Below are 23,952 nucleotides of genomic sequence, written 5' to 3'. Positions count from 1 at the left end.
ATGTTCCTGGATTATGCAGCTGGCATTTCTAACTCCCCTGTATGTTGCGCTGCGGCTGCAATAACCTTCAATTGCTAGCTGCATTCAGGCCCTGGTAGGGTGTCTTGCTCAGCACACGGCCAGACGCTATTTTCCCCACATTGTGCGCTTTGCCCCTGGTTACTCATAACAGAGCACCGGGGTGCCGCGGCACACAGTTTGGGGACCACTTGCCTATGCTCATTAGCCATTTTGGATTTTACTCTTTTTCGAAGATACCAACTGTGCCCATATAAGGACAGTGAAAGTAAATGATCTGAAATGTTCAAAGGCCTGCAGACGAGATAGTCATATGTACCTGATGCGCTATTGATTAACTCCATAAGCCCTTCAGAGGGACAGGCTTGTCAGGAAGTTTGAGACATTCCCCATATAGCCCATGAGAATCTGAAAGCACTCAATATATCAAAAGTTCTACAAATCCAAATTCATTAGGTATGGTTTTAGCAACATTATTTGGAAAGTGGACTGATGAGGGAAGTAACCGACCACATTTGAAAACTAACAGGATCTGATCAATTTTACCAAATTTAAAGGGCCTTCAAATGTTGTCATTTTTTAAACCAACCTCTCTCCAATTATATCAGTATATAGCCTGACTAGCCAGGCCACCCTAAAGAGTTAAACCTCACTGCTAGCAACTATGCTTCTCATTAAGACATAGTTCCCCTGGTAGGATCTAGTTTTAGACTTCGGTACGAGGTAGACAACACTTAACAGGGCCTCCATTACAAAATATCATAAGTGCTTCAAAAGTGCGTCGTCAGTGGGGACACGGATGTGGAAAGATGCAGACATCCCACATCTTACAATTCTCCTAATGTCATCAGTCCCGGAAAGTTCATCTGACCCTGATACTATGTCCATTAATTTTCAGGACTGGATCCTGAAGGCAGCTAATCAGGTTGCACGCAAAATTCTATCGCCCAAACAGAGCTACTCCAGCGGCCCAGTGGTATACTGAGGAGTTGCGTCTCCAACGTCAGTATTGTAGAAATTTAGAAAGGCGCTGGAGAAAGCACTATAGCCCCTCCGCTAAGCAAGTTTATAAAAATGCTTTAGCGATATACAAGAAAGCTGTCAACACGCAAAAGAATGTCTTTTTTACTGGTCAAATTGAGCATGCACAGAATTCAGCTCGGATGCTGTTTCAAGTGGTGAGCTCTCTCTCTAACCCTCCTGCTGGACCCGTGATTGAGAAATCTCAGGAACTTTGTAGTTCACTGGCCACATTCTTCACCACTAAGGTGATGGATATCTATTCCACTTTTATCCAAGAACCGTTAGAAAGAACCATTGATCAATCCACTAATTTGGCTTTTACTCACCCTCCCCTTTCTCATTTTCAGTCAGTCATTGAAGATCAGGTCAGCAAGCTTGTTGCTAAGATTAAATCAGGTTCTCCGCTCGATCCATGTCCTCCTACCATAATGAATCAATTAAATAACACCATCACTCAGCCGCTCACCGATATTTGTAATTCCATCTTCAAAACCGGTGTCTATCCTGAGATTTGGAAGAAGGCCGTTGTCAAATCTTTGCTTAAGAAGCCTTCTTTAGACCCCACCATCACGGCCAACTACAGACCTATTGCATGCCTTCCCTTCCCGGCTAAAATCGTAGAGGCCATTATGAACCAGCAGCTCTCAGAGTTTATTGAACAACATAAACTCTTGGATGATACTCAGTTCAGGTTCCGGAGGGGACACAGAACTGAGGCAGCACTGATAAAGGCCTCCGATGAAATTAGAGACATCATGGATTCGGGAGGAGCGGCAGTGTTTATTCTGTTGGACCTGTCGGCGGCCTTTGACACGGTCGACCACACCATCTTGGTCGACCGTGTCGCAGCCCTTGGGATTAACCATCTGGCCAAAGATCTTATAGCCTCTTTTTTAGCTAATCGCAAGCAGGCAGTCAAACTGGGTAATTATTACTCACCGATTTCTGAACTGCCATGCGGGGTCCCTCAAGGATCCTCGTTAAGTCCTACGCTTTTTAACATTTATGTCGCAGACTTGGCGAGGGTCATCAAATCGCATGGGATGCGTTTAACTACCTACGCTGATGACACCCAGCTTGTGATGGCGGTGCATAAGAACGGCCCAGTGGTAGCAGCTAAACTTCAGGAGGGGCTACGGGATGTACAATCTTGGATGCACAGTAACTGTTTAAAACTTAATGCGGAGAAAACTGAGGTAATGACCTTTGGTAATATTTCCCCAGAGTGGTCCCCTACATGGTGGCCCAGTCAGATGGGCCCTCCTCCGGTCCCAGCTACCAAGGTCAGAAATCTTGGAGTGATCTTCGATAACAAGCTATCCTTTAGACATCACGTAAACAAGGTAGTTTCAGCTGCATTCTTTATGTTGAAAAAGATAAAAAAACTCCTGCCGTATTTACCAGCATCAGCAGGAAAAACACTGATTACCACCCTAGTGTTTTCCAAGCTTGATTATGGAAATGCTCTCTTTTTCAACACGCATAAATACATCCTGAATAAGCTTCAATCTGTCCAAAATATGGCAGCACGGATCCTGCTCAACATTCCCAGGCGCCATTCCACTTCGGCAGCCATACGCCATCTTCATTGGCTAAGAGTGGAGAGCAGGATCAAATTCAAAGCTCTATGCATCGCCTATAAGGCCATCCATCACACTGGACCGAAGTTCTTAAAAGAGGCATTTCAGGTGTACACCCCTAAAAAGAATTTAAGATCAGCAGCAAGCTGTCTACTGTCTGTACCCCGTACAAGAACGGCTACTTGGGGTGACAGACGATTTCTGGTAGCAACTCCCATATTGTGGAACTCACTCCCCTCAGATATTAAATCTGCACCAACCCTCATTGGCTTCCGTAAGGCTTTGAAGACCTGGCTCTTCAATCAATAAGTTCATGTCCTGACTACTGTATTTTAGAGTATCTCACTGCGCCTAGACACCTTAGGGTAGTAGCTGCGCACTAAAAATCCCATAAATAAATAAATAAAAGCACCAAGCTAAATGACCAATGGGAATAGTTCATTTTCAAAAATAGTTAAACAATAGTAGCTGAACATTAAAACCAGCTGCCCCAGGATGTGACCACCCCATTTGTTTTTATAAAAGAAAAATAGAAAAGAAGGCTGCCGCTTCAGTGAGGGATGGATCGTATGACCTCACATAACATGTTCTCCTCCTTCAGTGGAAGGAAGACAAGACGCAATTGAAATGGAAGGCTTTTCTTTATTTACATGAGAACAACAACTGCTTCCTAAATCCAGATATCCAGGCTATTTTACAAAACTATTAGGAGGCACCACTGTGAAGACAAAGGATTGAGCATTTCTATTCAGGTGAGAGCATTATGCATGTGAATAGTTGTGTGAGTTTGGAGATCCCATTCAATAGATAATGCATAAATATTTCCAGGGCTAGTATTAGTGGCTAGTATGAATATTTCTAAACCAACATGCACAGAGTAACTACAGCCTTGTAGGTAGCAGCAGCTGTTATGTGTTAGCCATGGTACATGTTACAGACAGACAATGAATACACATGCATGAACGGGGAACCATGCAAGTGCTGACATGCACATTTCCAAGAAGACTTACTGTACCTTGACAGACCTACACAGATGATATGTTGCAACTTCCAAACACATGTCCTTAAAGTAAAATACACCAAATGTAATCACTGCAGTCTATTATTGGAGGTAAATGTATATGCATTCCTTATACAGATCAACAATTCCCTAAGAGACCAATTGACTGGGGCAGGTAATAACGAAGCCCGAATATCAATGGGCTAAATATTGTTGCCACAATGTCAAGTGGCAAAATTCGCAACAAGTAAGTGCACAGAAGATGGTAAGGATTCACTATTCTTAACTCCACATCAACATACCTTGAAGATCTATATCACAAAGGTACATTTGTGTGAAGGTTGGCACAGAAAATATATAGAAACTTACCTTTCGATATTTTGCTCCTCAATATTTTAGTGACTATATTCTGGATTCAATATTCCCGGCCTGCACCAGACCGATCATACATAGATAGAAGAGGGCCCTTTAATAGCTAACTGTATAAGCCCACTGATACACAACCAATTATAAGAAAAAAAAAAAATTACTGTGTGATGATCTGTATGCTACATTGTGACAAGTAAACAGACTGACATGTGCATATGATATAGGGATACACACACATGTAGAATACTAGTCACAGTAAATTTCATGCAATCCATAAAATTATCACTGGTACAGAAGTCACAGTGCCTGGGAAGAAACTCAAGCTACTTATAATATTCACACAAATCAATGCTAAATCCCAAATAAATCTAAAAACCAGTAGTTCACTTAAAAACCTTTTAAATATTTACCTGCACATTATGACCTTTTTACACAAAAGTGGAGGAAAACGATTTTGATAAGATGCTCAAAAAAGTATATTAATGTGTTGAGTATTTTTAACTGAAACATTAAAACGAAAATGCATCTCATCTGTAATGAACAATCATATCCACAAAACCGATTATAAGCTGTATATTTTGCATTGTCTTTCTCCTTGTTCATTTTAGTCAAAGGAATTCTACACAACATCCAGTCAGTTACATTCATTGCCATTACATTCCATATTTATGCAGTGATGAAATCAAGGGAAAACAGAGGGGATTACTTATAGTTTGGTAATGCTATTTATCCTGTTTTGGACCACCGGGAGAAGTCTGGAAGTGACACCCCTCCCCCAAAACCCTGAGAGGGATGTCTTAGGGTATCAAGGTCATTAGTCATTCCTTTTCTCCAAAATAACCTTCTGCTTTTCGGAATTTGTTTTTGGGAGAACAAGTAGGATTGATGGGCAGCTAGCACCGTCAGGTGATCCGCCAGGGTGGGGGCTCCTCTGAAGCCACAAATGCCTCAACAAGGCAGGCAGTGGTGCTGGGACAATGTACAGAGTAGGAACGCTGGCTATCAATGTCATTTCATGGGTGTTCGAGGCCCTGGGGAGTGAGAGTACAAAAGGAGCTGACCCAGTTCAGGAGGTTGAGTAATACATGTCCAGTACATCCTTATGTGGGGGGGTGGGGGAGAGGGTCACAGTGCGTGTGTCACACCCAACTAACACAGTGATAACCCCTATTTTATGGACAGCAGTTGTGATCACAACTCAATTATTATTCGTAGGGCATCTCGAGAGACCATGCAGGCACTTTGGGACATGGCAACATTCGAGTACAATTAACAAGAACCTAAATTACAAAAATACCGTACACATAGTAAAGTCTTTATAAACACGTACAGGACATTGTAAAAACAAATGCGAGAGCACGTCGTGCAAAAGCTTTAACAAAACAACTTACGAAAAATGGAAACGCCAGAAAACATGGCCACTCTGCAATGAGATTTACCAAACAGAAAACATTTCATTATAAATAGATGCACTATCGTTCCCGACAGCAAACCCGGGTGTAAAACCAGCTGAATAAGCCGGGGCTTTGAGTGGTGCTTTGATGTGCAAGATGTTGTTCTGATTATTTAATTAAATCACACTCAAGGAATACAGATAGGGGTGGGGGGCACAGAGTGGATGCATTTTTTTTTTACCATGAAGCACTTTGTGTGTGTGCTTTTCTGCTGCAGGGGAGTGGTGGATACAGCAAACCTTGCACATGTGTTCGAGGAAGAGCAGGAGGGACACAGGACACCTTTTGGACAGGGATCGGAGCCTTATCGCTCCAGTCCACTGACGCAATGTAACAGATCTGCTGTGATCCCTTCCCAACCCAGGTAACAAGTCAGTCACAGTGACTCTGGAAGTGTCACATCATGCGAAATCGTGCAAGGGGACGCACAGTGTAACTCACTATTGTTGTAATGCACTTTGTGAATAAACCGCTGACCCAGATTGGCTTGTTACTGCTTATTTATTTGGTTACAACACATCCCTGAAGAGCGCCGAGCCAGCGCTCCGTTCCCTCAGCTGCCGCGCTCCCTAATGCCGCTGCGCGCGCAGTCACTCAAAATGGCCGCCGCACGTCACGTAGCCACGTGACGTGCATAGACTAGAGCGCGCCACTACATATCTCCCTTTTTTCCAATAGTTCAAGAGTCACTTACAGTTCAATTGTCCATTTCAAAATCTCGGAACCTTGCTGGTCTCACCACCGGTCTCCCACTCCTGGTTACCTGGGTGTGGCCCTCCTGGGACCTTTGACTCAGCATTCCGTCGCTTCTTTCCTCACTCTGTTCCGCCAGGTTCTCCTCTATGCTTCTTCTGCTCTCACCTAGTTCATCTCCACCACTTCCTTCTCCATATTGCTCATCGGTTCCCTGCTCTTCATCTGCATTCTGATCTTCTCCGACGTCCCATTCAGCTCCATGTTGATTCCATTGTAAGACTTTGTTACACCTGGCCATGCGATCTTGGGACCACACGTTGCCATCACTCAGCAAGGCCGCACGATCGTACACTTCCTTCACTTGCATGGGCCTGCTGTATTTACTGTCTCCCTTCTTCTGTAGTGTTGCTAACTTTACTCTTACCCACTCATCCTTCTCCAACCTGGTTCCCTTTACATTCCTCCGCTTGTTGTAGTGGTTGGTGTATATCGATTGTGCTTTTTCCAGGTTGGCACGTACCACTGCCGGGGACCATTCACTGGTGATTACTTTCTCCTTCCAAACCCGATTGTCATGGGTGAAAGGTTCTCGTCCTCTCAGAATCTGAAACGGACTGTATCCTGTTCCAGTTGGTGTGATCCTGTAAGCCCATACCATGTTCTCTATGGCCTTTTCCCAATCTTTGTTACAGGAAATCGCTGCTTGTACGGCACCCATCACCACTCGGTTAAACCTTTCCACCAAGCCGTTCCCTGCGGGATGGTAAATGGCTGTGTGTTTAATGGCTATGCCGTTCCTTTGCATGAAGTTGTTCCACCTTTCAGATGTGAATTGGGGGCCATTATCGCTCAAGATGGATTTAGGTATGCCCTCCCTCACGAAGGTGTCTGATAGAAACTTCAGGATGTTCTCCGTGTCCATGGTCTCCTCCACTTTCAACTCAGGCCATTTAGAGTATCTATCCATAAGGACACAAACGTACTTCTGCGTGCCTTGGCTATCCAGGATGGGTCCCAATATGTCTATGGACAATTCCTCCCACGGGTTCTGTGGGGTCTCGAACTTCCCCAGCGCGGGGCGCAGGGGCTTGAGTGATTTGTCCGCTCCCTGACACTGTGGGCACTCTCTGACATGCCTCTCCGCTCTTATGTCCATGCCTGGCCACCAGTAATTTTGTTTGGCCCTTAACTTCAGTTTCCCAATGCCTAGATGGCCCTCATGCAGTATGTCCAGTAACTGGTTCACGAGTTTCCTGGGAGGGATTACCTTGTCTCCTCTGTATGTGAACACTCCTCTATCCCCCACTGATAATTCTTCTCTGACCTCAAAGTAGGGTTTGACATTTTCACTCACGTGCCTCTTATCCGGCCATCCCGTTACAATGTACTTCTTCACTTCCTCCAACACTCCGTCTTCCTTATATCCTTCGACCCACTCTTCATAGTCGATGACTGTGCCTTGATCCCCTACCAAAGCCACCAGCTCTGTTTGGTCCACGGGGTCCTCTACTCCTGGCTCCATTGCTGCTGCCCTGCTCAGATAGTCGGCCACTCGATTTCGGTTTCCAGGAAGGTACTCCACGTCGTACCTGAATTCGAGTAGTTTTAGGGACATCTTCGAAATCCTGGGCGTGGCACTAGCATGCCCACTTGATGTTAACACTTTTACTAATGGCTTATGATCTGTTCTGAGCAGGAATCTGGTGCCCCATAGAAACTGCCTAAATCTCGCTGTAGCCCACACCACCGCCAGCATCTCCTTTTCGATGACGCTGTACTTGCTTTCGGTGGCCGTCAATGTCCTTGATGCGAAACTAATCGTCTCCATCTGACCTTGTCCACGTTCTTGCATGAGCACAGCTCCCAAGCCTTTTTCGCTGGCATCAGTGGTGAGGACCGTGGCACCCTGTGGGTCATATCCTTTCAGTGGCACCGCTCCCGTGACGTTTCTCTTAATGGTGTCGAACTCCTGTTGTGCCTCTGGTGTCCATTCAAAGGTGGTGTTTTCTCTAGTCAGCATCCTCATATTGTGCGTTTTGGAGGCAAAGTGAACCACAAACTTACTGTAATACTCCGCCATGCCCAAAAACGACCTGACTTCCTCCTTGTTGGTGGGGGGCGGAGCCTCAGCAATTGCCTTTACGTTGTCGGCCTTGGGTGTTATGCCCTGCACCCCTATCTCGTGACCTAGGTAAGTCACCGATTCTAGTCCCAAGCGGCACTTATTCCATTCTGCCGTGAGGCCTTTGCTGTCCAGGGTCTCCAACACTTTCCCTAGTTTCTGGTCGTGGTCCATTCTATCTCGCCCCATTATCAGAATGTCGTCTTGGAAATACTGGATGCCAGTTAAGTCCTTAAACAGTTGGTGCATTAACCTTTGGAATACCGCAGCCGCCGAGGCCAGTCCGAACGGCATGCGGCAGAACTGGTAGCAACCAAATGGGGTGATGAATGACGTGAGTTTCTTGCTGTCTGGGTGCAATGCTACTTGGTGGTACGCAGAAGTCAAATCGATGGTGGAGTACCATTTGACTCCTCTGGTCTTTGCTAGCATTTCGTCGATCCTCGGGAGGGGAAATTTCTCGACGACGATGTTCTTATTTAACTCTCTTAGGTCGACGCAGAGCCTGACCTTTCCATTTGGCTTCATGACTACCACCAAGGGCGCGAGCCACTCTGCGCAGGTTATAGGTTCAATTATCCCCTTGCTCTCCAATTCTTGAAGCTCCATTTGGACCGCCTCTCTTACCGCTATGGGTATGTTCCTTACCTTGTGGGCCACTGGAACGGCATCCTCCTTGAGTACGATCTTGTGTTGGAACCTTTCAAGCTTTCCTACTGTGCCTCCAAACACTCTTGGGTACTCCTCTTTCCATTTTTCAAGATCGGGCCAGGTGTCTGGCTCTGTGAGCAGAATCTGTTCTTTGCCTCCCGGGTCTAGCTTGATTCCCAGGTCTCCCTGGTCCAGCCACCCTAAGACGGACGGTCCTCTCTCTGAGATGTACAGCTTGCATTCCGCTGATCTGCCTCTGAACTCAAACTTCAAGAGTCTATATCCTACCATTGGGATACGATCACCATTATATGTGACTGGTCGAATGTCCAGTCTCTCCAGTTCCGGTCCAATCTTCGGTCTGAATGTTGTCTCCCACACTGCTCTTGGTATTATCGTGAAGGGGGAACCTGTGTCTGCCACTACGCTGATGGTTACTCCTCCCATCTTCATTTCCAACACTGGTTTAGTCGTCCTTTTCCCTTCTATACTCATGATCTGGTCGTATATGCATAACACGGTGACGACCCCCTCTTCTCCTGTCTCTTCCTGGCCTTCTTCTTCTTGGTCTACGTATTTCACCACGCCCTTGGACATTTTTTTCCGGCACACTTTCTCATAGTGGCCGATGATGCCACAGTGTAGACACTTGGCCCTGAACGCGGGGCACCTTCTGTCGTGTGCCTCATGGGACCAGCTTCCGCACCTATAGCACGTTTTCTTGTTGCCGCTTCCTTCCGGTTTCCTTTGCAATCCAGAGTTGCCCTGCCACTTGTTGGAACCTTTCCACGTGGCACCTCTGTAACTCTGATCCCTGCGGGGTCCCTCTTCCTGTATCCTGTTCACGATGGTCGCCGTTGGCGGTTCTTTCTTGGTGGCGTCAGCGCACCTCCGTGCGAGCTCGGCCCTCTTGACAACAACCATTACATCCTTGAGGGTGGTATCCCCACTTGCCCATAGCTTGTCCTGGACGTTCGTGCTGGTTGTGTGCATAACTATTTGGTCTTTGATAAATTCTTCCTCCCACAGGGCATACCTGCACGTGGCCGCCAGTTTCTTCAGGGCCGCCACGTACTCCTCAATCGACTCTCCGGCGCGTTGTTTCCTCTGCTGGAAGTTGAATCTATCAACTGACACACATACCGTGGGCCGATAGTGTTCATTCAGATCGTCAACCGCGTGGGCGTATACATCATCGTCCGAGCCATCTCTCGGTTTGGGTACCAGGCTTTTGTATATTCTAAGTCCTTCTGGCCCTAGGTTGAGTAATAATATCCGTTTTTTTCTGTTGGGTTTGAAAGACTCTTCATTTTCGTCCTCTAGGACCTCTATGAAGTTGTTTATGTATTCACGCCAGTCCTCCCACTTCATCAGTGGTTCTCCTGGCTTCGGGAGGAACTGGACTGGTGCAATGGCATATCCTGCTGGGGCGCTCATTTTCTCTTCCTTGACCGTAGTTGTTCCGATTCCTTTCCCTGTGGGGCTCCCTGGGGTGTTATCTGTATCCTCTTCCTTAGTCTGCACTGGGGGGCCTTCAGCGTCTGCCCCCTCCCCCTCCTTGATGGTAGCCAGGTCTGGCTTCGTGAATAGCGTGTGCCGACTGCGACGCGCTGTCTAGTTGCCGTGGGGCCACTCCGCTATGTTGTTCTGGTAGGCCGGAGATGGCTCTGCCGCGCTCTTCAGGGTACAATACCGTCTGTGGTGACCTCAGTACTGGAGGTTCTCCAGCGACTCTGCACCGGTTCGCCGTTTAGCTGTCCGGTCCCCTCTGCCTTGGTGACACTGCCTGCCTGGGGTTCCGCTGGTTCCACGTGCTCGCGGGGATGTGGGTCTGCCGTGTCCCCCTTGCCACGTGTTGGTTGTGGTGCCCTTCGTTTTACCTTTTTTTTCCGAAGGGTTTTAATTTCTAATCCCGACCTCGTCGCCACTGTTGTAATGCACTTTGTGAATAAACCGCTGACCCAGATTGGCTTGTTACTGCTTATTTATTTGGTTACAACACATCCCTGAAGAGCGCCGAGCCAGCGCTCCGTTCCCTCAGCTGCCGCGCTCCCTAATGCCGCTGCGCGCGCAGTCACTCAAAATGGCCGCCGCACGTCACGTAGCCACGTGACGTGCATAGACTAGAGCGCGCCACTACAACTATATAGCCTTCACTCGACCCCGCCCTTCCCAAGAAAGAGTTCTCTTTGTAGACTGGAATATGGTGTCGTAAGAGGGCCAATATTGCGAAGAGACAGTACAGCTGTTGGCAGACCCCAGCCTTCATGAAAACAAGACCTGATGCCACTATAAATTACACAGCATTGTCTGTTCAGTGTGTGATTTGCGAGCAAAATCTTTTTATGCTGCTAATATATTGGATCAGGTGTACGAAGAAAGCAGTTCACATTGTGCGTGCATGAAAATACCCGAGCAAATGAAAGGTTGCAAAAGTACCATGCGTCTCATGTTTTATTTTTCATATTTAATAATGTGAGAGCAAGCACCCTTAATGGCTGTAAATTATGCACTGCTTATCTGACATATTAGAGGCTGAATGGATCACAAAAAAATAAAGAGGATGCAGCCACACAAAGCGGAGGCAGCCGCACAAAGCGAGATAGCCGCACAGGAGAAACACATACAGAAACCAAATCAACAAAAGAAATAGTGCAGCAAAAGTAGAGTAAATGGCCTAAAACAAAATAATCCATGTTGCAGGTCCAGTCTCCATAGGCGTGACAAACGTACCAAAAGGAGGTCTAAATGGCACAGATTCACCACACAAAAGAAAGACATTTTGAAAGGCATGGGTGTGCCAAAAGCCTATAGAGTAGATACAGCATGTCTCGAACAAGATAGCACATGCGCTGCCTAGGCAAGACCTAAAAATTATGAGGTAAGGTATTGTAATTTATTAAGAGCACATTCATCACTGAAGTCACCAGAACAACCAAAATATTTACATCTCACTTTCTGTTTGAAAAGAGTAGAGTCTTCATTTTTTTGCCAGCTGACAATGGTGTGATTTAGAGTCAGACCTGCGGAGTCTCAGCGAATATTTACACTGTGTACTTACACTTACAGCAAAGCAGGCTCCACAACCAAATTCCATTTGTGATTATTCCGAATAAATTTGCATATTCGGTAAAGTGTTCTCCGTTTACTTCTGCAGCGTGATTTACTTTACTTTACTTTACTCAGTGGAGAAGTGTGGCTCACTGGTTAGAGGAGGCAGACCCGGACGCTGAGATCAGACCCGGGACCAGGGTTCAATTCCCGACGCGGCAGGGTCTTGAGCCCAAAATGTCCACGGACTCGGTAATTGTCACTTCGGTGCCTACTCGAATCACAGGTTCACACTCTGCAACTCTGGGCAATAGCTTGCTTAATCTCCACTACGGCCCCCCGCGGCGGGATGCCTGGCTTTCACCTTGGGGATACCCAGTAGGGGCTATCTCACAGGGAAAAACCAGGACGGGTTCCCAATGCAAAGCGCTTTGAGACCTGGCGGTGATATTGCGCTATATAAAAACCCATCCATCCATCCATCCATTGTTTAGATATTACTGTGCCCATCCATGAAATCTCCTTACTAGTTTAGCACTTCCAGAAAATTAATGTATTGTGCTTCGGAGAAGGTGCTATGGAACTCTAGAACTAGTAAGGTAGTTTCCTCTCTTTCTTGTAAAGGAACCTTTCCACTGTTCAGCTTTCAAGACAAGAAATAGGAGGGTCATTAGCCATTACCACAGGGATTTTGGAAACATTTCTTAATTTTATTGGGGAGGAGGTGTAAGATTATATTGCACAATGATAACTTCATATCAAATATCATATCAATGTGCAACACCGGAGAACATAAATAAACTACCTGTACTTGTCTTGTTCATTGTAGACGCTTCTGATCTAAGCACACACAAAAATGAAAATAATCAATAGGAATACAACTTAACGGCAAACTGTGGACATTTGGCTCCACCCAGTGGTTATTAAATGGATAACATTGTATAACTCCGTTTGAATAAAGAAGTGATTTGTAAAATGTCACAGACTATAAATTATTCAACCCAGAGCACGGATCACAAGTAGGTTTTTGTGCCCCAAAAGTGAGAAAAAAGCACTATCCACAATTACGAAATCAGGTCTTCTGACAGTGGCCTTCGAAAGAAGCACTGATGATGCTCCACAAGATTAATAGTTTAGCTATAGTACCAATTTAGCGCATGTCAAGGAGGTGACACTTGAAAAGGCAGCGAACAGCCACAGACTCATATACTTGTTCACTGTTGATTTGCAGGTAGTTTGACGCTGTCCATATCATTGCAATACTACTTCTGTCAGGGTAAGGATTACATAATGTCCAACGTGTGAAAAGTGAAGTATCACCAGGGCACAAGTCGTAAAAAAAGAAGTGGGGGACGCTGTCACCGGAAGTGATGTCACGACCGGAAGTGACGTCACGAAAGGTGCCGAGCTCCTCGTCCCAGAGAGGCCAAAGAGTGAAGTCCAGCTGTTTGGCAGGGGGGGACAGCGTCCCCCCGGTAAAATAAGTGGGGGGACGCCGTCTACCCGCGTGGTACCCCGACTCGAGCCCTGAGTATCACCCGCTATTTCATTAGGTTATATAGAAGGGCTTTTCCCATGGACAAAATGAGTTTATTTGTGGAGAAAAAACTTCACAGATTTCCAGTATTAATTACTACAATTCACAAAGCCTTATTCTACAATAAATGTCTTATTTAGTTGTTGAAACTCAAGAGTATGTCGCACAAACAATAATTCAGAATCGAGTCTTTGGTGAATCACTTAAGAGTTGGAACAGTACTCCAAACAACTTAAGGGTAACCCTATAAACCGATTCCCGGTTTTTTCCCATTGTATTTCTGCATTGAGCGCTCAGAGCCGACGCCAAAGACTGAGGCCCTGCGACCGTAATGCACGTGGAATGCTGGCAGCCTAATTCATGAGAAACCCTCGGAGTGTTTCCAGGTCGAGTGGGTTTCTTTGTCTAAACTCCGCAGACCATGTCTGCCAAATGCATTTCACTAGCTGGAGGTTTGAGTCTATGGAACAATGGGCAATTCTTTTTAACCACTGAATGAAGAATGGAGGAAAAATAGAATGACAGGGCCCCGGATGTAACAGACTGAGCTAGTCCGGAGGTTAAACTTTGTAACATACACGTCTATGACTTTCACCTCTTCACATTTCGCAACTGCCATGGCCTACAGTTTTTTTGTGCTATGCACAATACATCCAGAGCAGAGCCATTTTCTGTTCATGTCCTGTGCACAGTAAATACAGGGCACAACTTAATTTAACTTCATAATTGAATGTCTGCCATTACCGCCCTAAGATTTTGCAGTTTCCCGCTCATACAACGCTTGCTTGCCCAAGTGAATAAAGTCCCATCAGACCCTCAGATTCTCTTGTATTTATGTGCACAGCCTCTGGCCTGGTGTATAGGCTTCTCTAAGCGCGTGCAGTAGTCCATGCCCTATGTCCATTCTTGCAAGGACAGGGCATTCTCTGACGCCAGTGCATAGATATGTCTCTCTTTTAGCAAGAATAGTATCACCCATCAGTGAGCTTTCTTTTCGGGTGCTGCCTAGCTCTTCCATCACCCACACAGGGATTAATAGGCTTACCCTAGACAATAGCGGAAGTATGTTCTGCCAATATGTATGAATCTGGTGAGATGTCCAAAGCGTATTGAAGACATTCCTTTTCTCTGAGCGACACAGGCATTCAGGTGAAGGAGTGCTACCCGTCCCACACAATTTACATGGGGTAGAGTAAACAATTAAATTGGCTAAGATATAGTTTTGAGGATGTGGCCATTTCCCACACAGCCATCCATTTTTCTGTCCAGTCTGCCACCCCAAGTCATTCTCCACTTAAATCTCAGCTGGGCAAGCATTGGACATAGGGAGCGATAAATTCTCCGTACACGCTCTTTGGCTGATCAATCTACAGCCAGTTTGGCCTCTAGAGGATTATAGTCAGGAATGGCAGTCGCGTCTGCTTGACAGACACCAAGAGCATGTCTCAGTAGTAAGTATTCTGAAATTGGTGCTTCCGAAGCTCAAATTCCTCCTGATTGCATGTGGTTTTCCTCCAAAAGACTCCCCAATTTAAAGATTCCTATGCAGTGCCACTTCTTAAACCCGCAAGTGTGGTCAAAGTTCGGAGCCAAGAACCATGCCATAGTGGAGTTTCTCGCACCAATCTGTGCCAACAGCCTTTTTCCAGCAATCGATGACTACCCTTGCCATGGGTGGAAGATCCTTAGGCGCAGGAGAACTCTACACAACTAGTCTTTCATTTTGCCCAATGGATCAATTTCGAGATCCAAGCCCGGGTCATCCCTATTCCCAGAGAGCCAAGTATCAATGACTAATGTCCTGCTCAGTAATAAAGACACAAGCCTGACATCCCTAACCCACTTTTGTATCCTTCCTTGGTGCATTTGCAAAATCCCAACATTGGAAGCTTGCCCCCCATAGAAATTTAAATGTCATTGTTGTCTGTATTCTGCTAAACAATCGCTGGGGGATATGTCATGGGATTTTGTTTTTTTAGGAATATAAAGGAGTTTTGAAAGAATAATAATTTTCTATAGTGCCACAATCCCCAAAGTGGTGACTGATAGTTTGTCGCAATTTGTAAGGTCTATTTCTTTTCTTTAGTAGGGGTTTATACTCAGTTCCCAGCATCACTTTTCTTCAAGGGGGATGTGAATACCAAGATACTTAAAATTATCCCACTAGATTTTTAGCTTACATTGGCAAATGTTATTTTTTTGTTGAAATCCTTCTTTAAATTTTTTAGTCTTCCAACAGTGTAGTGACTCTGTGCCATAAGCGTCCATGTTAGTGTTCACCTCTGTTGAGTTGTCCGTCCCCAGTGGAGGCATGGGTCTCGCTCCGGACCTCATTTGCATGGATATGTTGATGCTCCAGGGCATGTGTTTGCATCATTGCCATCTGTTTGTCCTCCCACCAGGGTATGCAACAGGTCACTCTAACCACTAGGTAACAGTAAAAGAAATTCACTGGTACCACCAGGGCTAAGAAGAATAGATGTGTGGATACCTCCTCCTTAGTATAGACTTATCACACAATTGTATCCAAACCAACAATTTGGCTCTAACTAGTTTCTAAATCTCCTGCTGTTTATGAAATCCACTGTTACGGGAAGGAAAAGGATTTCCTTTTATTGATTAACCCTCACATACCCTATTGGTGTCATGCTCCATCATCGGGTTCACCCAGACTCCTAAAGGTCTGGGTGGGCTCGACCATCTTTCAGGGAGCTCTTGGGAGATATTGGCCAGGGGGGTTAAAGATTAAAAATCCTATTGCTTCCCCAGGTATCCCTTTATTCACGGGGATACAATGGATATTAAAAAATAGAAAAATGGGTCTTTCGGAGTATAATGGTTCTAAGTCCCTTGCTCACTTTGCCACTGGATTCAAGCAAGCCTGGCTGAGGACGGCTGTCTGTACTGCCAGAAACCGGTCCTAGGAAGCTTGTTCCGGTCCAGCGAAGGCATGGCTTGGCAGTTCGGTCTGGACTGTTCCCATGAGGCACAGGGTCAGACCAGTGCTTAATTTGTGCAGGTGCTTGCCGGTGCTAGCACCGGCACTTATTTGTCAGGGCCGGGTCTATGCACGATATTAGCTGCTGCCTGTTTAGTGAGTTCACTCCGGTCTCCCCGGTGGCAGCGAGAGCTGATATCGCTCGTTACGGTGCTTAAAATATTTCAAATGGTGTCCCGAGAACGCCCGCCCTATAGACACACCTGCCTCCGCTTACACCGTAATAGCAATTAAGAAGTTAGTTAAGGCTTTCTGGCCGTCACTTTTACTCGCGCTTTAGCGAGCGTCAGTCAGGCAGCCAGGCTGTTTTTTCACAGCGCATATGCCCTCAAATGAAACTTTGTTGGCTAAGCCAGGGCTTACCTTGATCCAGGCTAGCCCTGGCCTGCCATTGTTCAGGGACTCCGTGGTGCACCTCCCCAGAAGACGCAGGTCAGCCGTCAATTTAGATCACAGCCACGGGCGCTTTAGTCTTCAACCCGATACTTGCAATCAATTGAAAAGTTCTCTTCAAATGTTACCAATGTAGGGGGCGTGCCAGTAAGCATGTGACCAGGCGTCATCAGCTCGGTGACTGTGAGGTCGGGTGGGTCGGATCACATACTCACTCTGTACATGCTTCGGTGTGCGTGCACCGAGTCTGTTTTAAATCAGCACCCTCTTTCACTTTCCCTTGCTGTCTCTCAGACAGTGGAAAGACAGCAGACACGATCCGGACATCGAGGGAGCTGGTTTGTCCTGCAGAGGAAGACTGCCTGTGTATTTTCCCTTCAGTTCAAATCCAATCAAAAGCAAGTCGGGCTCCCAGTGCCATCCATTGCCTCCTGCAGTCAGTCTCTCTCAGTTAGGTTTCATAATTTTAACTTAAGTTAACAACGGGTACTTGTATTTCTTTATATTTTTGGATTACCAAAACTCACTATGTGTCTGCTTTGGTTGTGTGTGTTTATGTGATGGTGACACTCCGTGCTTGTGTGCCCTATCATAGATGATACATTTCCTGTTGCTTTCGTTTTCCTGCATGTCTTGAGTGATTCGCGCTTGCTCGTCCCTTCTCTATTTTCAGGTCACAGGCTCGGGAAAGGCACTGTTGCTGTTTCACGAACACGAGCTCTGCAGGAGAACCAGAGAGTGAATCTTTGGGGGATTTTGGCGGGCTAGCATTTAGCAGTAGCTTCTTTATTATATGTTTCAAAGACAGGGTAATATTCTCTATGGGCCTTTAAGAATCCTTAGAAGATGGGTGAACATGCCGACCTTGTAAATGGCTACCCGCAGACGCCATTACCCACGTGCACCGAACAATGACCCATACCTTGCCCACGTAAATTGGCCACACACAGACGCCAATACCTAGGTGCCCTGACCAGTAATTAATTTCCGCCACACACGAAGCGGTGGCCATTTCCTACAAAATTTGATCGACCAGACCACACGTAAACCAATCTAGCACTCCACCGAACTCTGTTCTAGGCATCAGTACGGCACGCCGGCCACAAAAAAGGGAGTCACCACCCTCGGATGCTTTCCAGCGGCAGATTGAAACATGTAGATATGCCTTATCTGCAAAACCAGGAAGAGTGTAAATCGATAAGAAAATTAGCTTATCAGGAATTATAAGCATTGTAAAACAGTAAGAATTGCTGTCTAACGCAGAAATATGTATATTATGCATAGTGATTTGCCCGGAACCACAGGAGGTGTTGGCGTCGTTACCGAGACTCGAACCCAGATCCCCAGGTCCGAGGTCGAGCGCCCTAGCCGTTAGGCCAGCTCCTCTCCCCAAAACAAGTAGAAAACATCTAGCAATATATGCACGGCACAAAGTATAAATTCGTGAGCAAAATTCTCTATCCCAAGCTGTTTCCGTGCCATGCTGCAAGGTAGGGGGGGGAGAGGGGGAAGACGGACCATAGCGCCACGAGACCCCGCAAGGAACAGGGGCCAAGTTGCGCGCAGACCAAGCGACTACACGGTGGGTCACCAAGAGACCTCCGAGCCTCCGGTGTCAACCCCACTTGATGTGCCACCCCCTGCCTCCAATCAGTAAACCCCCCCGATTGGGCCGTGACAGTTAGGGAAAACAACTAATAGACAGCGGGGATAAGGGAATGCTGTCGCGTGCGCACAAGGGGGGCTTAACGCCCCCGAGGGGACAAGTTCTGAAGGGGGCAGCCACAATGCCCAGGAAAATTGGACCACGCACCCCATCGAAGTGTAGGAAATTAACGGAGTGGCCCATGCGGGATCGAACCTGAGACTTTGGTAATTAATAGCCCCATGCTCTAACAACTGAGCTAACCAGGCAGCACAAAGATCGTTGGCCGACGGGCCCGCACGGAGGAAACCTGCCTCACACGCCCCTTTCCGACAGATCCTTACTGATCGCATCCCGGCCACGATATGGCCGTGCACCCCACAAAGATAGAGTGGGGGCGGGGTGGGGGGGGGGAGACGACCTACAGACTCAACCCGGTTAGGGCCCTCCCCACAGCCCTTGTCGCTCTTCAGCCACTCCGACCGGCAGAAGCTATGCTGTGTTCAAAAACCTTGCGTGAAGAGGGCCGGGCAAGGGGATAACAGAAGATCCCAAGACATTAACAGGGAGGATATGGCCAGCAACGTGGGGCCCCCTGGCGAGGCCCCCCCCAACGCGTGCAGCGACCCGCTGGAAGCGCACGACACACACCCCTCGGAAGCGCGACAAAGGGTCGGCTGGAAGGGCCACCGGATGACTCTTACACACCCCCCACGTCCCCAGCGGCCCGTTGACACGCAAGCCGTCTGGCCAGACTCAACCTCCACAAAAGAGGGAGTCGGCGGAGGGAGGGGGGGGGGGATGCCAGTCATAAGGCCTGAACTCACCGCACATAGAGTCCAAAAGAGTGTCCCCGACGCTGTCGCGCGACGTCCGGCAAAAAATGTGTGTCACAGCGAGGACACTACGACGCGTCCGGTGCGGCAAAGAGGCAGAGAAGATGGCGAGGGGTGCTTAAGTACCCTTCACCCTGCCTGCCGCACCGGACGTGCCCACTCAGCTCCTCCTAGCTCCCCTCGGGACTCCGCCTGCCCGGGGGAGGAGAGGGGCTAGAGAGGGGCGGGGGGAAGCCCTCGATGTCTAAGGGGCCGCCCTCCTGATGGCCACTGCGTGGCCTCGGGCAGCCGCATTGCCTCCTGCAGTCAGTCTCTCTCAGTTAGGTTTCATAATTTTAACTTAAGTTAACAACGGGTACTTGTTATTTCTTTATATTTTTGGATTACCAAAACTCACAATGTGTCTGCTTAGGTTGTGTGTGTTTATGTGATGGTGACACTCCGTGCTTGTGTGCCCTATCATAGATGATACATTTCCTGTTGCTTTCGTTTTCCTGCATGTCTTGAGTGATTCGCGCTTGCTCGTCCCTTCTCTATTTTCAGGTCACAGGCTCGGGAAAGGCACTGTTGCTGTTTCACGAACACGAGCTCTGCAGGAGAACCAGAGAGTGAATCTTTGGGGGATTTTGGCGGGCTAGCATTTAGCAGTAGCTTCTTTATTATATGTTTCAAAGACAGGGTAATATTCTCTACGGGCCTTTAAGAATCCCTAGAAGATGGGTGACTGATTTTAAAGTTGTTAGTAAAGTAACACAGTCTTTATGCCCATTTTATATTACTATTTACTAAGAGAATTATTTAAGGAGAATATTTTTATTAGATTTACCAAATGTTATATGCATTCCACAGCAGCTCCTGGCTCCTTAATTATGAAAACACAAAATCACCGCTATAATTTCTTGTCAACTTACTTTATGTTAAACAAAAAGCAAGTGAAATGCAGAACGGGGGAAACATGGTATCCGGTATGCACAGAGCTTTAAGTGGAAAGAAAGGGGGTTATCCAAGGAGCAAGGCACTGTGAATTAAGTATTACTAAGCTCAGTGTAATTGATAATGGTCTGCAGACTACCTGAATCGCTCCCTTTCACACCATTTCCCTCTGCACTCTCAATGTTGGATCTTCATATCTCTTCAGCACGGATTTCACTCATTTTCCCCTGCGCACACAGCATACTCACTCTACTCACCTGTGAACACAGCATTTTCTTTTCATTTGTTGCTGTACATATGTTAACAGGTGTGATCGCCTTCATTTGCTTTTGCAAAAGTGGCACATGTTACCATTTTGAAAGAGCTCAGCAGAGACGCCAAGGATTGAATGTGAATGTAGTGGGTAATATTCGATAATGCACTGACAGGCACTCTGCTCCAGAGTTCTCAATAATGCCCCGTCACAAACACCCCGACAACCTAAACTCACCCAGATAGACATTTTGCACTCATGCAACCTGAGGCTGCACTGCTCAGTTTTCAGCTGCCTGCAGTTAGTACACTTTAGTTCAGTGACTTCTTAGTTTCTCATTGCTCAAATGGGTGTAATTTCTAATATTATTTGTATGTCTAAATTGCTTAATGCTCTCGTGAGAAAGTGTCACTCATAGTCGTTAAAATGTCACTCATAATTGCACTGAACTTGTGAAAATGTCACACTTAGCAATCTGAAACCTTGGCAGCTAGGAACTTAAAAGCAGTCTCAGTAAAGTGTAGCCTGTGGTTCTGGTGTCTCGTCTCACTACGTTTGATTCAGTTTGCTAATATATGGGGCAGCCCAGTCCCTGCTACAGTCAGGCAGAAGCCATGAAGGTAAGATGTGTACAGGGGTAGTAACTCTTTCTGCAACATGTAAGGAATAACCTTTCAGTTTTTAAATAGTACTTAGTGCATTAGTCGTGGGACTTGATAGTACTTTAAAAAGTAACTCGGTGGTGCTCATTTTATTGACTTCAAAATTAAGCCATAGAATGAAAGAATCTCATGTTGTATTCACATCTTTGCTACTAGGCAATAACTTACTGAGCTATATTACTGGCATTCTAGACTGAAATTTAATGCAGTGTAGAAGTGCAAGCATCTTAATTGTTTCTTGTAGCAGCATTTTCCTGTTGTCGTTTTTATAGTGGGAGTCAGCCTTGCGGTAGCTAGCATTGTCACAGGCACTATTATTATGTGAGAATTTGCTTGGAATGTAATTTATTTTCAAAATAGGGAGAGGAGAGGACTGTGCTTGAAAAAGCATGTTTAATTAAAGAAATTATTCCTCTTGAAATGGGAGGAACAGGCTGGTGTTGTGGATGGAAGCTCACAGGCAATCCAGAGGAATGGAGAGACATTCCAGTCATGGGAATGTTATTGAAAGGCATATTATTAATGTAGTATTACAACATACCTATTTCTGGTACAGGATCAGCAGGCTAGCAGCACGTACGAGTATTCACGCTTTTAGCATGTCCCTGTGAGAGGCACCTGTTTAAGCAACACAGGCTCACTGGCCAGGGCGTGGGGGTGTACAAAGCATAATATAAAGGTTGATAGTACAACTTGCCTCAAGCGGACCTGATATCTTTTACTCAATCACTACACTTGGTGCATTTCTTCCTTCTCCCTCCTTTTGTTCCTTAATTTTTTTTCCTGCTCCTTTCATACTTACTTTAATTACTTTCTTTCTTGTCCTTAACACTTCCTTCTGCTTTTCTTCCATTTTCCTTTCTTCTTTCTAGTCATCCATCACACATCATTTGCTTCCTTTTTCCCTCTATCCTTCATTTCTCCCACATTCTCTTTTTGTCCTCCTTTCATCTATTACTCATTTATTTCCTCACTCCAGACCAGTACTCCCCTTCCTGCCTACATTTATGGTTGCCTTCCTTAATGTATTTTTTTCCTGCATCCCTTTCTTTCTTTCAAGCAGCACAGTACAAGCACATTCTCTTTAAGTTGGGAAGCTGTCTCACGTCCTTCTATTACCTTTCCTAAAGCTGCATTTGGACCTTTACTCACATTCTGTAATTCAAGTTGACTTATAAGTTGTTGTTATAGACGTTCATATTTTATATTATATTATATTGATTTACATAGCGCACTAATCACCCAAGAGGGTATCCAGGTGCTTGGGCAATGGGCAGGTGTGTAGGTGTGAGGTACTCGAGGTGTTTGTGTGAAGAGCCAGGTCTTCAGCTTCTTGCTGAACTCTAGAAGTGAGGAGGTGGCTCTGATGTGTTAAAGCTTGTGGGTGTGGATAGAGCCAATAAAGGAAGTCGGTGTAGCCATTGGAGAAAGTGGGTGTAGCCATTGGAGAAAGTGGGTGGAGCCAGGGACGTGGGTGTGGCCTCCTGAAAAATGGGAGCACCTGCACTTCATATTTTACAAATTAAGCACTGGGTCAGACTGATTTGCATATGGCCATGTCTGAACTGGGGCTGCAGAGTGGGTTAAAGAACGGTGATGGATTAAACCCAAATCTGTTGACTGGGTGTGAGTGTTTGATTGGTTCGGATGCTCCGTCCATCACCACCCCCTTTTGTACCGCTTTGTTCACCATACGTTGGCAGGGTATGCTCAGACGTTGAGTCCCTTGCTCACTTTGCCACTGGATTCAAGCAAGCCTGGCTGAAGACAGCTGTAATGCCAGAAACCGGTCCTAGGAAGCTTGATTCTGGTCCAGGGAAGGCATGGCTTGGCAGTTAGGGCTGGACTGTTCCCATGAGGTACAGGATCAGACTGATTTGCATATGGCTATGTCTGAACTGGGGTGGCAGAGTGGGCTAAAGAACGGTGATGGATTAAACCCAGATCTGTTGACTGGGTGCGAGTGTTTGATTGGTTCAGATGCTCCGTTCATCACCACCCCCTTTTGTACCGCTGTATTCATTTATTAGGCAGCTGACGAGAAGGGGCCTCTCACATCCTGGAAGACTCAGCCCGGGTCACATAAGACAGAAAAGTCCTGGAGTAGACTGATTCTGCTTGATTGGTTGCCAGGGACTAGGAAGAAGGCCCAGATATTTACACTATGTGCTTTATTACTTACCTAGGATAGCCAGATGCGCACACTGCGACCTTTACTTCACTATTTGTGCCCTGTGCTGAGTGCAGACACCCACACAGCCTCATAAAGAGCACACTTTTTAGCATTGCTGAGTGCAGGCATGAGGCAGAGTCACAAACTCTAGATGCAAGGCTATTTTCAAGTTGTGCATAGTACAAGCTAACGCACAAGGAGAGATTATTGTATGGAAATGAGCTCCACATCTGGATTGTATACAGTGAACAATTGGTTATTTGTAGCATTTATTCAGTCTAGGTAAACTGATCTTCATTGCTTGATTTTGCTCGTGAGAAAGTGTCACTCATAGTCCTTGAAATGTCACTCATAGTTACACTGAATTTATCAAAATATCACACATAGCAATCTGAAACCTTGGTGAGGAAAAAGGGATCAGGCAGATCAGGTCGATTACCCCTTTTCAAGGTTTGCCCGGCGTTAGCCGCCTCTCACCCAACTCACGGTTACCAAATAAAGAGGCAGGCGCTGGAGACTGGAAGGCAGGAAACAGGAGTTTATTCCGACGGAGCAGAA

The 23,952-nt window shown here is 46.3% G+C and overlaps 1 protein-coding gene across 2 annotated transcripts in view; it reads right to left on the bottom strand.

Annotated features, from left to right (window-relative positions):
• The window catches only part of LOC144770290 (testis-expressed protein 47-like), a 95,459-nt gene that overhangs the window by 8,108 nt on the left and 63,399 nt on the right, over window positions 1-23,952 (bottom strand). The window contains exon 7 of one of the 2 annotated variants that reach the window (XM_078654686.1): window positions 3,637-3,684. The exons of the other annotated variant lie outside the window; for it this stretch is intronic. Within the exon in view, the coding sequence (XP_078510812.1) occupies window positions 3,647-3,684 (38 nt within the window). The 3' untranslated portion in view covers window positions 3,637-3,646. The remainder of the gene's footprint in view (window positions 1-3,636; window positions 3,685-23,952) is intronic. 2 annotated transcript variants of the gene reach the window in all.

Source organism: Lissotriton helveticus, chromosome 7 (assembly GCF_964261635.1).
Source record: "Lissotriton helveticus chromosome 7, aLisHel1.1, whole genome shotgun sequence".
NCBI lineage: Eukaryota > Metazoa > Chordata > Amphibia > Caudata > Salamandridae > Lissotriton > Lissotriton helveticus.
The sequence above is the reverse complement of the archived record's forward strand: the minus strand, read 5'-3'. Positions and strand labels throughout refer to the sequence as shown.